The sequence below is a fragment of the Hibiscus syriacus genome, unplaced genomic scaffold, assembly GCF_006381635.1.
Source record: "Hibiscus syriacus cultivar Baekdansim isolate YM2019G1 unplaced genomic scaffold, ASM638163v2 tig00111402_pilon, whole genome shotgun sequence".
Taxonomy (NCBI): Eukaryota; Viridiplantae; Streptophyta; class Magnoliopsida; order Malvales; family Malvaceae; genus Hibiscus; species Hibiscus syriacus.
Window position 1 is genome coordinate 5933241 of NW_024063082.1, and position 13008 is coordinate 5946248.

At 33.0% G+C, this 13008-nt stretch overlaps 3 protein-coding genes across 3 annotated transcripts; 1 reads left to right on the forward strand and 2 right to left on the reverse strand.

The window, feature by feature from the left end:
* Positions 1 to 379: 379 nt before the first annotated feature.
* Positions 380 to 1213, reverse strand: LOC120161459 ((-)-drimenol synthase-like). The gene is made up of 4 exons (XM_039171701.1): positions 1121 to 1213; positions 845 to 1020; positions 730 to 808; positions 380 to 676 (listed from the first exon to the last, which is right to left on the reverse strand). Exons 1-4 carry the CDS (start codon positions 1193 to 1195, stop codon positions 380 to 382), a joined length of 627 nt encoding a protein of 208 aa, XP_039027632.1. The 5' UTR covers positions 1196 to 1213.
* Positions 1214 to 2214: 1001 nt separating this feature from the next.
* On the forward strand, positions 2215 to 7481 carry LOC120161460 (nucleolar complex protein 3 homolog). Its single transcript, XM_039171702.1, is given in 13 exon segments — positions 2215 to 2226; positions 2511 to 2604; positions 2607 to 2718; positions 2835 to 2937; positions 3315 to 3344; positions 3346 to 3479; positions 4075 to 4108; positions 4110 to 4217; positions 4724 to 4892; positions 5552 to 5919; positions 6152 to 6290; positions 6382 to 6482; positions 6990 to 7481. Coding segments are annotated over 13 exon segments (1896 nt in total).
* Positions 7482 to 11885: 4404 nt separating this feature from the next.
* On the reverse strand, positions 11886 to 12473 carry LOC120161557 (auxin-responsive protein SAUR72-like). Its single transcript, XM_039171783.1, has one exon. It carries the CDS (start codon positions 12366 to 12368, stop codon positions 11922 to 11924), a length of 447 nt encoding a protein of 148 aa, XP_039027714.1. The 5' UTR covers positions 12369 to 12473; the 3' UTR covers positions 11886 to 11921.
* Positions 12474 to 13008: the final 535 nt, after the last annotated feature.

Here is a 13008-nt window from a genome sequence, read left to right on the forward strand (position 1 = left end):
AGGCTAGGTAACGATTCACATAGTGGTGTATCCACACTTGAATTTTTTTCGGATAACTATCTATTTTATTGATCGTGTCAATCCCGAAATCTTATTTGTAAACCACTCATATAAAAAATTTATGTTGTTAATATACATATATATAATAGATGTACATCACCTCAAACAAATATCTGGATTTGTCACTAATTTTACATATTCACATTTTTCTCCCACCAAATAATATTTCACAGTTTCACACCCCCTTTCAAGAAAAATATAAAAGCACTGGAAAAAACTATTTATTATTATAAAACATTAACGATTTTATTTTTAAATTTATAATAATATTATTCAATACTGAAATCCGATATTAATGGAAAAGGACATGCACAAAATCTTAAATAGGGATGGGATGAATAAGGACATTGAAAATGTGATGTCTCAAAATCTTTTCAGACATTGTAAACCCATCCTCGTCCTTGTAAGTAAGGTCTATTACGCGTGCAATGTTAACAACACGCTTAAGAATTTGCACCGGAACAGTCCTCGGCCTCGTAATGAACTCCTCGTTCAGCTCATTCCATGCAATCCCAAGTCTTTTCCGGAACTCTTGTATTGCTTCCTCTTTCGAGACGCCGTATTGCTTCATATAACATTTTATTCCACATGCAACGAGCCCTCTCTTCTCCTCGTCCTTCAACCATACCAAACAACATGAATAAATAATATTAATCTCCGTTTACTGACTCCCGTCGAACATATATCTATAACCGATAATTCGAGTAATAGAATACCTCGTTGGTTGCGATGTCGTCTTAGAGACGAGCTATGAGCTTTATAGCTGCAAGAGATTTACTGTTACCAATTCAACCATTCAAAGACATTGGCATCAGCTTCCATCCCAACCAAGACTTGAGCAATCACTAAAACGGCAGCACTTGAATGCAATGCTATTTCCAAATATTCATCGAATGTTGGCATATAACCTTCCTTTGTCCACTGTGCTTCCTTCAGATACGAAACTACAATTTTCTTCAACTAAAATTACCATAAAAATGTTAGAGTTTTGATCAGAATTCGATCGGAATATATTTTTTTATATTTATTCACTAGGTGGATGATAAGAAAAATGGATGACCTCATCTTTGGGGAAAAGACATGCTGTAACATCGTCTATTGTTGCTCTCCATCCTATCCACTTCATCATAAACATTCAGAACTACCCCATACATTATATGAAACTTGAGCATCAGGGTTGTAGTAGGATCCATACATTTATAACATAACAGGTTAATTGCATACTTTAATCTTTGCCTATCATATAGCAATATATGAAACTTGAGCTGGACTGGCCTATGAGACGATTATAACGATCATCCAGCCTTAGATTTATTTCTATTCACGCACTAACTTGATTATATGCCGTACTGCCTTAAGTTCCGGAATTACTTGACAACAGCTTTACTATCTTGGCCTTTATTGTTTTGCCTTATCCTCTATCTTTATGATAACCTCTGTCAATCACAACAACAGGATAGAAACAGAGTTCATATATTATGAATGTATACGATTATTATCTTTTGGGCTGGATGATATTTATTGAATTCACGTAATTCCCTAGGTGGGTTATGTGCAGTGGCTATATCTAAAAAAGAAGGTTTTAGAATTGTTGTTAAGCAGAGCAAGGACTTAGTGTTAGGCTCAATTGGATTTCAAAAATAGAGGTGCAGGAAGGTGGAAAACGTATTGCAAATATTTTCTGGCATCAGCAGCCATTTGAATCATTATTTGGAGGAGTTGATTGGTGGGATTTGTTGGGAAAAGTGTTATTTCCTTAAATTGTCAAGCATCTAAGGTGTTTAATTTGCGTACCTTAGAAAAGGAAATATCAGGTTTATTGAATTCTTTCTTATGGTGTGATCAGTAAATCATGATATTATAGCTGTCCTAAGAGAACAAGAAAGGGAACCCGTCTAAGCTTTAGTTATGCTTGTTATCAAAATTCTACTTGAATTTTATAGAAATGAACTTGGTCACTGAAAATTTCAATAAAGGGTTTGTTAGCATCTAGATATTCATATATTTGGGTTTTTCTTGGAAGGCTTTCCCTTTTCTACATATTGAAGTGGTGATAAGAAAAATTTCCTCTTGCTTTTGCATCACAAAGTTTATAACTTTCTGGATGGTGCCAATCTTCTGCATAATAAGTCAATTATCATCCAGAACTTAAAAATGCCTATACATGTAAGATATTAACAAACCCTTCTCACGGGTTTTCTCATTCTCATTCAAGTTATATCTATGTTGTTTCCAATTTTGATCATGTTTTTTTTTGGGGGGGGGGGTACGTAAGAGGAGAAATTCCTCTCCATCTATTGGTGCGTGCTGCTAGTTATGCTAAATCCTACTTGTGTGCTTTTTTTTGCTTTTGTTCCTACCATATGGCATTCACAATGGGAAGTGCCTGGATATTGCATTCTCATTCTCTAGTTACTATATTCAACATTCTAAGATTGCTTACCTTTTAGGCAGAGGTGAAAGAAGACCTCACAGCTGAAGAAGCATTTGAAACTAAAAAGCGTAAGCTAGCTGAGCTTGGAATGTCACTACTTGCAAACCCAGAGGAAACATAAAGTCTTTGAAAGAGATGTTGCAAGTTGTCAAAGATGGGGATAACTCAATCGTAAAGCTTGGACTGCTGTCTTTGTTGGCTGTCTTCAAAGACAGTAGTCCTGGGTACTAATCCTTTCTTTCCTTCTTTACTTCCCCTTGATTATCAATTTGTTGTTAATTTTCTTTTTAACTGCATTGTATTTCTATTTTTACTCTACTTTTAAATATGCAAAATTCAGCTATCGGATTAGGCTTCCAACTGAAAAAGAGCTAGAAATGAAAGTTTCCAAGGAAGTTAAGAAAATGTGGTTCTATGAATCAACACTTCTATCAGTTTACAAGGTTTTAACCGCTATCTTAATGTGATCACAATTTAGGAAAGGTATGTCTACAACCTTTTCTTTGTAGAATCGCTGCTATTATCTGAAAGGCTACAATGTTGTTTAATTGGCACATGGATTTGTTCAACCCTATTATATCCTGATGAATATGAAAAGAATGTGTAATAATGCCACTACAATTAGATGAACAAAGTCATATTTTAGTAAGCATTGAATATATCATGAAGATATGTTCATGGGTATTCTAACTTTTAGATTGTTTCATAGTACATTATGTCTATCAATAAGGTTTGATGTTTTCCACGTCATTTGAGTTCAGTTTTAGTACTAGTTATTAATTTGGGCATTCTTCTCCATAATATTCCCCGTATGTAACAGGGCTACTTGCAGAAGTTATTAGCGTTAGAAAAAGCAGCCTATATTTCATCATGTTGTGGTTCGTTGTCTTTGTACTTTGCTTGATGCTGTTCCTCACTTCAACTTCAGAGAAAGCTTGCTAGTAGCTGTTGTCAGAAACATAGGCTCCTCAGATGATGTTGTAAGGTATATTATATTGATATTCTTTGGAATGTTACAAATTGTTCAGAAATCTATTAAAGTTTTAATGTTATTAACGAGAATTTGATATTTTAGTAGTATAATTGAACTTGGACAACACAATTAAACTCCAAAGCAGTGTGCTAACAATTTCATTCCACAATATGTAACGAGTTTGAGTTCGTGCTAAAGAAGATTAATCCCATTAATCATCTAGACCCTTACTATGCTATTTTCATGCATAGGGGAATGGTAAGTGATCTATCACTTCCTGTTGAAGAAAGCTCCTGTTACTTTTCTGCTATTTAGCCACTGTGCTTGCCTGTTAATCCTCACCAAATGACCAAATCCATGCAAACTATGGAATATATTACAAATATTGTTTCACTTTATTTCTTACAGTTACAGATTTCACTTGAATATCATTAGTAACAATTGTAATGTTCTCAATTTTTCTGTATCATCCTGGATCACCTTGGATATTAATTTCTTACACCCTTCTTAAAACATGCTAATACTATTGTTGCTTCAGTAATGATTGCATGAAGTACATCTTTGTTGCTTGTCTTTTCCAACAAAAGTACTTACCACTTGCTTACAGGGGACTTTGCTGTTCAACTATGAATTCACTTTTTACCAACCAATGAGGGGAAACATGGCGGTGAAGCTACTGTTGAGGCCGTTCGGTTTATTGCAGATCATGTCAAAGCTCATGACTGTCAACTGCATCCTGATTCTGTTGAGGTATTGGATAGTACATTTCATGCTGCATTTATAGTTCTTTATTATACCTTTCGCTTTTTGTCCAATTATTGGTAAGCTGAACTTTGTGTGATTGGTATCTTTTTGATATCCTTTATCTTCCCGGGTAAAGACTATGATGATCTCCTAAACTTGAACTCTTTGCCATAGAAGATGATAACTTTGTTGAAGTTCCTTTTCATCTTTGTTTGTTGACCTTTTTATCTTGTAGATGGTATTTAAAGTTGTTATAAGGAATGCAAGATGGAGCTCAGCTATTCAAGACTTTAGATTCCAATTTCATTATGAATGTTTATATTAAGATGTTAATAAGATATGAAAATGTCATCATCTGTCTTTAACTGAGGTACAATTTTGCCAGTGGAAGTTGGTCGAATAGTTTATGATATTTCGAAGGAGAATCGACTTATTTATGTTTACTTTTTGTATAACTTTGCTCACTGCTCCTTCATTCCTTTTTCTTCTGTTAATTTTTAAAACTTTTTCAGCTTTTAATGTCTTTGTCATTTGATGATGATCTTGGGAAGCCAGAAGTTCAACATGATAATAGCAAAATGAAGAACAAGAAAAATATAAAGAGAGCAAATTCTGAAGAGTCAAATCAACTGCAAGGAAATGATGAAAAACATGCCTGCCTTTTTATCCAGAAGTTTATGTGTTGGTTGTTATACTATTATAATTATTGGTGTGGTTGGTTTGTGGCATTCTGAAATTTTCAGCAACAATTTGTTGATGGCAGTGAAACATGCCTGCCTTTTTATCCTGTTGATGAAAAACAATGTTCAACTCCTTGCCCTCACCAAAAAATATGCCTAAAGAAGTTGAAATATCTCATATATTTGCACAGATGTAATGTATGATGAAATTGAACTTGTTAACCAACTGCAAAGATGATACCTGTACTCTCTGTTGCTGTTTCAGGGGCATTGTTTTCCTCAGATAGATGCCTCTTTTTATCGAACCTCTCCCACCCCTTAATCCAATCAGGAGCCTAAGGTTTATATTATTTGTAGATGGTAGAAACCAGCCTTTTGTCTGGATTTCTTCCTAGTTTATACATGAAATAAAGTGGTTAAAGATGATTTTTAATGCCAATCTTGTTTTTGTTTAATTTCAACTCGTCTTTGTATGATATCTTAAGATCTCCTTAAGTTCAGGCATGTGTATTTCATAAACATAACTTTGTTAACATTGATCAAGATTTCAAAAAACGGTAGATTAGGATTGTTAATACCAATATGATAAAGTGATTACCATTTGAAGTCTTATGCCATTTCTTTTTATTTTGTATGAACTTGTCTTTATTATTTTATAAAATCTCTGGTACACCAGTAAATTCTATTTTTTTTTCAGTTCTGAAGCAAATGGTAACATAACTTCTAGTGGGTCTGGGGCACATCCTCTGCTAGCTCCTTGTTTGAGTGGTTTAGGAAAGTTTTCTCATCTCATCGACCTGGATTACATTGGGGATCTTATGAATTATTTGAAAAGGCTTGCCGCTGGAGGTAGCAATTCAGATAGTTCTGCCCAGAAAGTGCAAAATTCGATTGTCTCTGAGTGCCTTAGCTGCTGCATTGTTGCCTTTAAAGTTATGAGGAGCAATCTAGATGCTTTGAATGTTGATTTACAAGACTTTTTTGCCCAGCTTTACAATCTTGTTCTTGAGTACAGGCCTGGAAGGTTAGTAGTATATTGGCTACCCCTTACATTATCAAATGAATAGTATCTTCGGAGTAAATATTAACACTTCAACAAAGTCTTTTCCCAGATGCAAAAGCTGGCTGAGACTAGCTTATTATTGCAAACATCAAATGCTGAAATCAACTTTCATTTTCTTTAAGAAAAGCCAGTCACAATAAGAAAACTGCAAAATGGGTCGCCAATGTTATTCTTTTGCTGTTGTCCATGTTGCAGAGATCAAAGGTGAAGTTTTAGCTGAGGCTCTTAAGGTAATGCTATTTGATGATAGACAACATGACATGCAAAAGGCTGCTGCATTTGTAAAACGCTTAGCCACATTTTCTTTGTGCTTCGGATCTGCTGAATCCATGTCTGGTGTGTAATTTGTTTTGCTGGACAATTTGATTTCTAGTGCTTTATTAGGTATTTTTAAGCCATTCTTTTGTTTTCCTTTTCGAATGTACAGCCCTGGTAACATTAAAGCAGCTTCTTCAGAAAAATGTAAAGTGTCGGAATCTTTTAGAAAATGATGCGGGTGGTGGCTCCGTGTCAGGATCAATTGCTGCTGTAAGTTATTATGCTTCTATTCAACTGATGGAATAATAATAATTTCTCATATGCATTTATTTTTGTATCCTGCATCCTTGATTCCTTCTCGGCAAATTCGTTCTTCGTTCTTTTTACGATTTTCAATCTATCTCATTCATCGGGTTTTATGCTCTAAAATGTGGTAAATCATTTATGGGAAGAATGTCCAGAAGAGAATTAGGAACAGTAAAGCATGAAAATTTTTGTAGTTCAATTTTTGCCCACTGGCTTCGAGGTTAGTACTTTATTATGTTCGTGTATAGATAGATTTCTTTTCGTCCTTTCTTTGAAAAACAATGCTGTAGTGTTGCATTTAAGCAGTTGGTTGGTCTAGGTTCAAATCCCAACATGTTTGAACCAAAGTATTGCATTTGATTCATTGTTATAAGAATCATTGCAATGATTTATGAATTTTGGTTTCTTTTACTAGCACATATTAATGTAATTGTTGGATTTTTATTTCGTTTTGTAACTATGCAAAAACAGAAGTACCAACCGTATGGCTCAGACCCCAGCTTAAGTGGTGCACTTGCTTCGGTGCTTTGGGAACTGAATCTTCTATCTAAACACTATCATCCGACCATATCAACGCCAGCGTCGGGCATCTCAAGCATGAATTCTGCCCAAAACCAGGTTTATATCAACATTTCACCTCAACAAGCTTTCAAGAACTTGTCGTTGGGAGAGGAGTCATTCAACCCACAGGGCAGTACCCCGAAATCGAACAACAAGAGGAAAACCAGAACCGCTGCTCTCCCCTCGATGTTGGCTAGAGATGAACCTTCTCCAACAGATGAGAACGAGGTGAGCAAGAAGCTTAGTAGACATTTCGCTCTTCTTCGGGACATTAAAGAGAATGAAAGAGTAAGGGGGGAGTTGGATCGGACGACAACGTCCCTGCAGTTATATGAAGAATACAAGAAGCAGCGGAAGTCAGCCATTAAGAAAAGCAAGAGAAACAGAATATGTGGCCATTGAACCGACTTCATTTGTACTGACCATTTAGTAACTAAGAATAATTTGCACAATCACATGTCTCTTTAAACAATATTTTTATCAGTACTTGAAATATGTATAACATTTCTTAATTCTATTTGTTGAGCTTACAATCTTCTCAAATTATATCAGTACTTACTCACAGCTTACAAGTTGGTCGTCCTTTTGTCTTTTCAAATAATAAAATAAAAATAGAAACATTATAGCATAAATTAATTATAATGTATAAATAGAGCGAATCATGAAGACAAGTCAAATGGAATGTTGGACCCATTTAGTCAACTTCAAGACAAGAGCTATATAGGCATCACTGTTTTGAAAACCGGACCGGACCGGCCAGTTCAACCGGGAACCGTTACTTAATCCGGTTCAATCTAAACCGGTTGAACCGCTATTAGTGAACCGGCCAGAACCGCTGAACCATTCGAACCGGACCGACTGAAAATCGAAAAAAAGGGGAAAACCGGGATTTTTGTTTTTTTTAAAAAAAAAATTAAACCAAACAACGTCGTTTATTAAACGAGTCAAGTCAAACTCGAGTATTGCTGAGCTCGACTCGAACTTGAAAACTTTAAAAGTAAGCTCAACTCAACTCAAACTCACAAGCTAAAAATTATCAAGTTCAACTCAAACTTGAAATATAAAATTGAAACTTGAACTCAAAAAGGCTTGAACTCAAAAAAAAATTAGAAGCTCGATTGAAGCCTAAAATTCGAGCTTGATTGAAGTGAAAGAATAGTTCACTCAATGCTCACCAAAAGGCTCCATGATTTTGAATGCCAAATTACCTCTATTATTTATAGAAGTTAGTTGTGATGTGCTTCTATGTTTCTTAGCAATGTGAGATTGTTTTGTTCTCATATTTTCTCTTTAGACTTTTGGGATGCTCTTCTATGTTTCTTAGCCATGTAGGATTGTTTTTTTAAAAAAAATTAAACTAAACAATATCATTTTGTTATGATTTTTTAACCCCAAATTTATTTTTTAATTATAGTTATATAATTATATTTATTATTTAATATGTTTTAACTTAAATATTATGTTGTAGTTAATTTGAATTATTTTGTTTCACTTGATTTTATGATTTTTAACTTATATATGTTATGACTTGCTTTGAATATGACTTGTGATATAAAAAAAATTATTAAATATTTTTGGTATTTTTATATAATTTTTTAAATAACTATGACGTCATCCGGTTCTTTCGACCGGTCGGACCGGTTAAACCAGTGAACCGGTAACATGACCGGTTCGCTAACCGGTCCGATTCTGAAAACCATGATAGGCATAGTCAAATGAAATTAGGTTGGTCTGACTTATTAAAGTCTGGTCAATATTTAATTACAACAATTTAACTAAATTCACTAAGTGTGTTACACATCAAAGATTAACTTTTCGTCAGTTGGGCTTAATTCTTTAGTGGGCGACACTAATTATCTGTACAAAGATAATTGTCAAAGTTATTTGTCTGATTATGGATCAAATCATAAATCAATTGATTTAAGTGACATTTACAGAGATTTCAAATATGGCACACACCATTACAGCATTAATCCCAATTAATTATGTGTGATGGCTTTGTTTAATTATTAATATACCCACTTATTTTCATTGTTTGTGGGCATAGAAAAGAAAAAGAGGATATTGGGTGACCCAAATTGCAATTGTGGGGACTTAATCCAACGTACAAAAACATATCGAGAAAAAGAAAGATTCTTCCACTACTCCTTGTCCGCTCAAATAGTCAATCACATAAAAGTAATTTTTTATTTTAAAATCTTTAAATTGATTGAATATCAATTCGGTTTAAAAATTTAAAGCTATTTTAAATTAATATATATATAATAATTAAAATTACTATTTGAAATTTGGAATTAAGACTAAAAATTTGTATATGTTTTTCCCACTTCACCTGAATACTTTATTGAGTTAATATTTGTAAATATATTTTTACTAAATTCAATTTTTTCTCACGTAAGTGATGTCCTAAACATATCTTTCTTTGATAAAGGTTATTTATATATCAAAATTAAATGTTTTAAAGTTCAAATTTTATCAATGATATTATGTAGAATGATGGTAAAGATTTGAGAGTTTATTGTCCCTTATCAAAGGTTTAATATAAGATTATTTATGAGATTATTGTTATTGTTAGTAAAATATAAAATTATTTAATAAATTATCTGATATATTATATTATTGTGTATAATTTTTTGACAAAATTATTGTGTTTAATTTATTTGATTCACAAAAAATATATTTTATAAAATTATCTACAAATTTTCTTTAAAAAAATATTTATTACTCGGCTTGAAACTCAAAATATTTTATTTCATAAATAATCAACAACTGAAATTTACTGCCAATTGGTTGGCACTTGCAGATTCAAGCTTTAGGCATTAGTTATTAATTAATTAGTGAATTAAGAAGATACAGAATTGTTATGTATAATGATTAAGCATGTAACAAAATCTAATCTGATTTCACATCGATCATATCATAATCTACTGAGCATAAGTTCGAATGAAACCGATATTTTGTTTATTAATCATTTGGTATGTTTACAAAGTGGATTATTCGACTCTTTTACTCTTCTCGATTTCCTAATTATTTATGTTTTTTATTTAACTTAATTACAGTTTACAAAGTGGGATTTTTAATTTCAAACAATTAAATACGAATTTTAAAAGTGAGATTGACAAGGATTTTGAGATTGTCTAAGATTTTAATTTGCTAATTCATGCTGGTATTTGATATCTTTTAAGATTATAGCATTCATCATTAATATTTAATTTTTTTGTAAATTATTCCAATTAAATTTTAGTATTTATATCGGTTTTATTAGTAATTTTTTATTAATTAGGGTGAATACAATATAGTAAATGTATGAAAGATTATCAACCATTTGATAATAAATGTTCATACACACATGCATACGTCGTGCTCAAACCTAATACATCAAGAGATAACAATAATCTCTTAACCACCTAAAACACTTCGTTCATGCTTATTATTAAACTTTTAAAATGGTTTAATTATAGATGTCAAAATAAAATTATGTAAATTACACAAATCATCATAAACTTTCTTCTCACTCTTATTTAATCATTAAAATTTTAAAGCAATCACTTAATTTTAAATTACTATTGTTTTAGCCACACGACCTTTTATTTATCTAATTGTGTGTTTACTTGGTATTTTTCTCTTAATTTTTTAGATAGTCACTGTGACGACCGTAGTTGTTGTGACTGTTAGACCTAAAGTTTTTCAGTTTGACCTATTTCAATCCACTATGTCTGAATTCAACATTTATTTGCCTCAAATCTATAAACCTCAACTAAACTCCAAACTAAAACATCATAACTCATTTTTGCTCTTAATACTTTACTGTCTGAACGAGGAATTTCAACTTTAAAAAGGTGGATGCTGATAAAGAGAATAATGTATTTCAAAATTGTGTTGATATGACAATCAAACGTTGAGATCAATAAAGGAGAAGGTCGAAAGTTTGAGAAAAATTTTGAGATTCTTATGGAGTTTCTATGAGAAAATAAACTGAAATACTTATAGAGGAAGAAAATATGGGTTAAACTACATTGTTGTTGGTTGAAAATGAGTGGAAATTTGAAGAATTAAAGTTTGACACGATATATACATAGAGCATGTGATTTTTTTTGGTTAAATAAACATCAGATTCGTGTTCAGAAAGGAGTGGCAAATTTTGGACCTCATTGACCTCCAACAATGTGGCTGAAGTATAAGTTTGGTTAAGGTTGAGGGAGACAAAAAGAGATGGAAGGAGAAGAAAGAAAGAAAAATGGAAAAGAAAAAATCTTTTTACAGGGATCCAAAATGGTATCGCTTTGGTCTAAATTTATTTTTTTTATAGGGATCCAAAATGACATGTAATTTGTCATGTGATAACATCATTAATTATTTAAGGACAAAGTGACCAAAACATGAATAATTAAAAAAATGAGTGATGAAATTGAAAATCTATAAACTTCAGTGTCAAAAAAGGGGTAAAAATAAAGTTTGTGTGATTAAAAAATTAAATTACCCAATAAGTTTTAAATATACATATGTTTCCAGTTTTATAAATTTCACTTTTCAGTTTTCCTTGAAACCAAACAGAAAAATTGCTGCATTATAAAACAGCTTAACACATGAACGACAGCTGTCAGAATCTTAAGCTGTAATTGGCCTAAAGTTTCCTTTCAGAATGAAGTTGTAAAAAGGCAACAGAAAATTAAACCCAAAATATAGAGGGAAATGAAATAAAATATTTTATAGGTAAAAAATACAACAACAGTTCCTCCATTTCTGTCCACTCTTTACAGCTTACACCAAAGAACCAGACAAAACAGACAGAAAAAAAAAACATTTTTTTCAGTTTTCCTTTAAGCTTCTATATTTACACAACTAAAAACGACAGCGTAGTACCGTTTTCTTCATCCTAGAAATAAAAAAACAGTCGTCCGAGAAAGAACGGAGGAGATCTTGGAGGTCATGTGACGAGACCCCAAGTCTCAACGCTTCCATGACCCGTTCGAAAACCAGCACGTGACAGGGAATATGAAGCACCCCTTTCTGCTCATACCCATACTCCTGAGCCGACTTATTAAGCAACCCAACGAAAACCGGGTGGTTCAGCAACTCCGCGCTCACGACGAATCGCTCCATGTCTTCCCCCACGTAAACCGGTACGTGACCTTCGGGAACCGTCAGGCGTCCAGGCTTCTTCGAGAAGGAGACGGCGACGCGGAATGATTCGGTTCTACGCGTGTCCGTGGAGGTGTCGGAACGGAGGAGTCTGTACTGGGAGGAGGTATCGGCAACACGGGAGAGACGGCGGATAAGTTGTTTCATTTGGCGTTTTATGAGGAAGAAAATATACGTTGGAGTGTGACGGTGAATCTATTACTATCCAATATGGAGGTTGATGAAGAAGAAGAGAAAATAAAGAAAACGAAATGAGAAGTTGGAGAGAGTAGGGAGGGAGGAGAGTGAGGCACACATTATATAAAAAGAGAGAATTAAGGTGATGATATGATGATTAGGAGAGAGAAGAGGTACAAGTTGGAGTACTTGCCAGGTACAGTTACCCATTTATTTTATTTTCTCAATTCATATCTCAAACTCTGTTTATTATTATTAAAACATATTACCGTTTAAAACGAAACTAATTATTATAAAAATGATTTTAAGATTCTGAAAATAAAAGTTAAGAATTTAAATGATTGCTACTTTTATAAATAAGATACAATTCAAGAGCAATGTAAATATACAATTCTCAACCGATAATTAATCAAAAAATATTTTGATCATCAATGAATTAATTATTTTTTTAAAAAATTAATACGTTTTATTAGGTTTCACATGCACTATATATCTCTTAATTACGGAAGGACGCTGTCTTTTCCGTAGTCCGTGGCAATACAGTTCCGTTTAACCGCTTTTGTCTTTTGCCTACGTGTTATTGCTTCTCATTGTTACACTTCTCAAATCG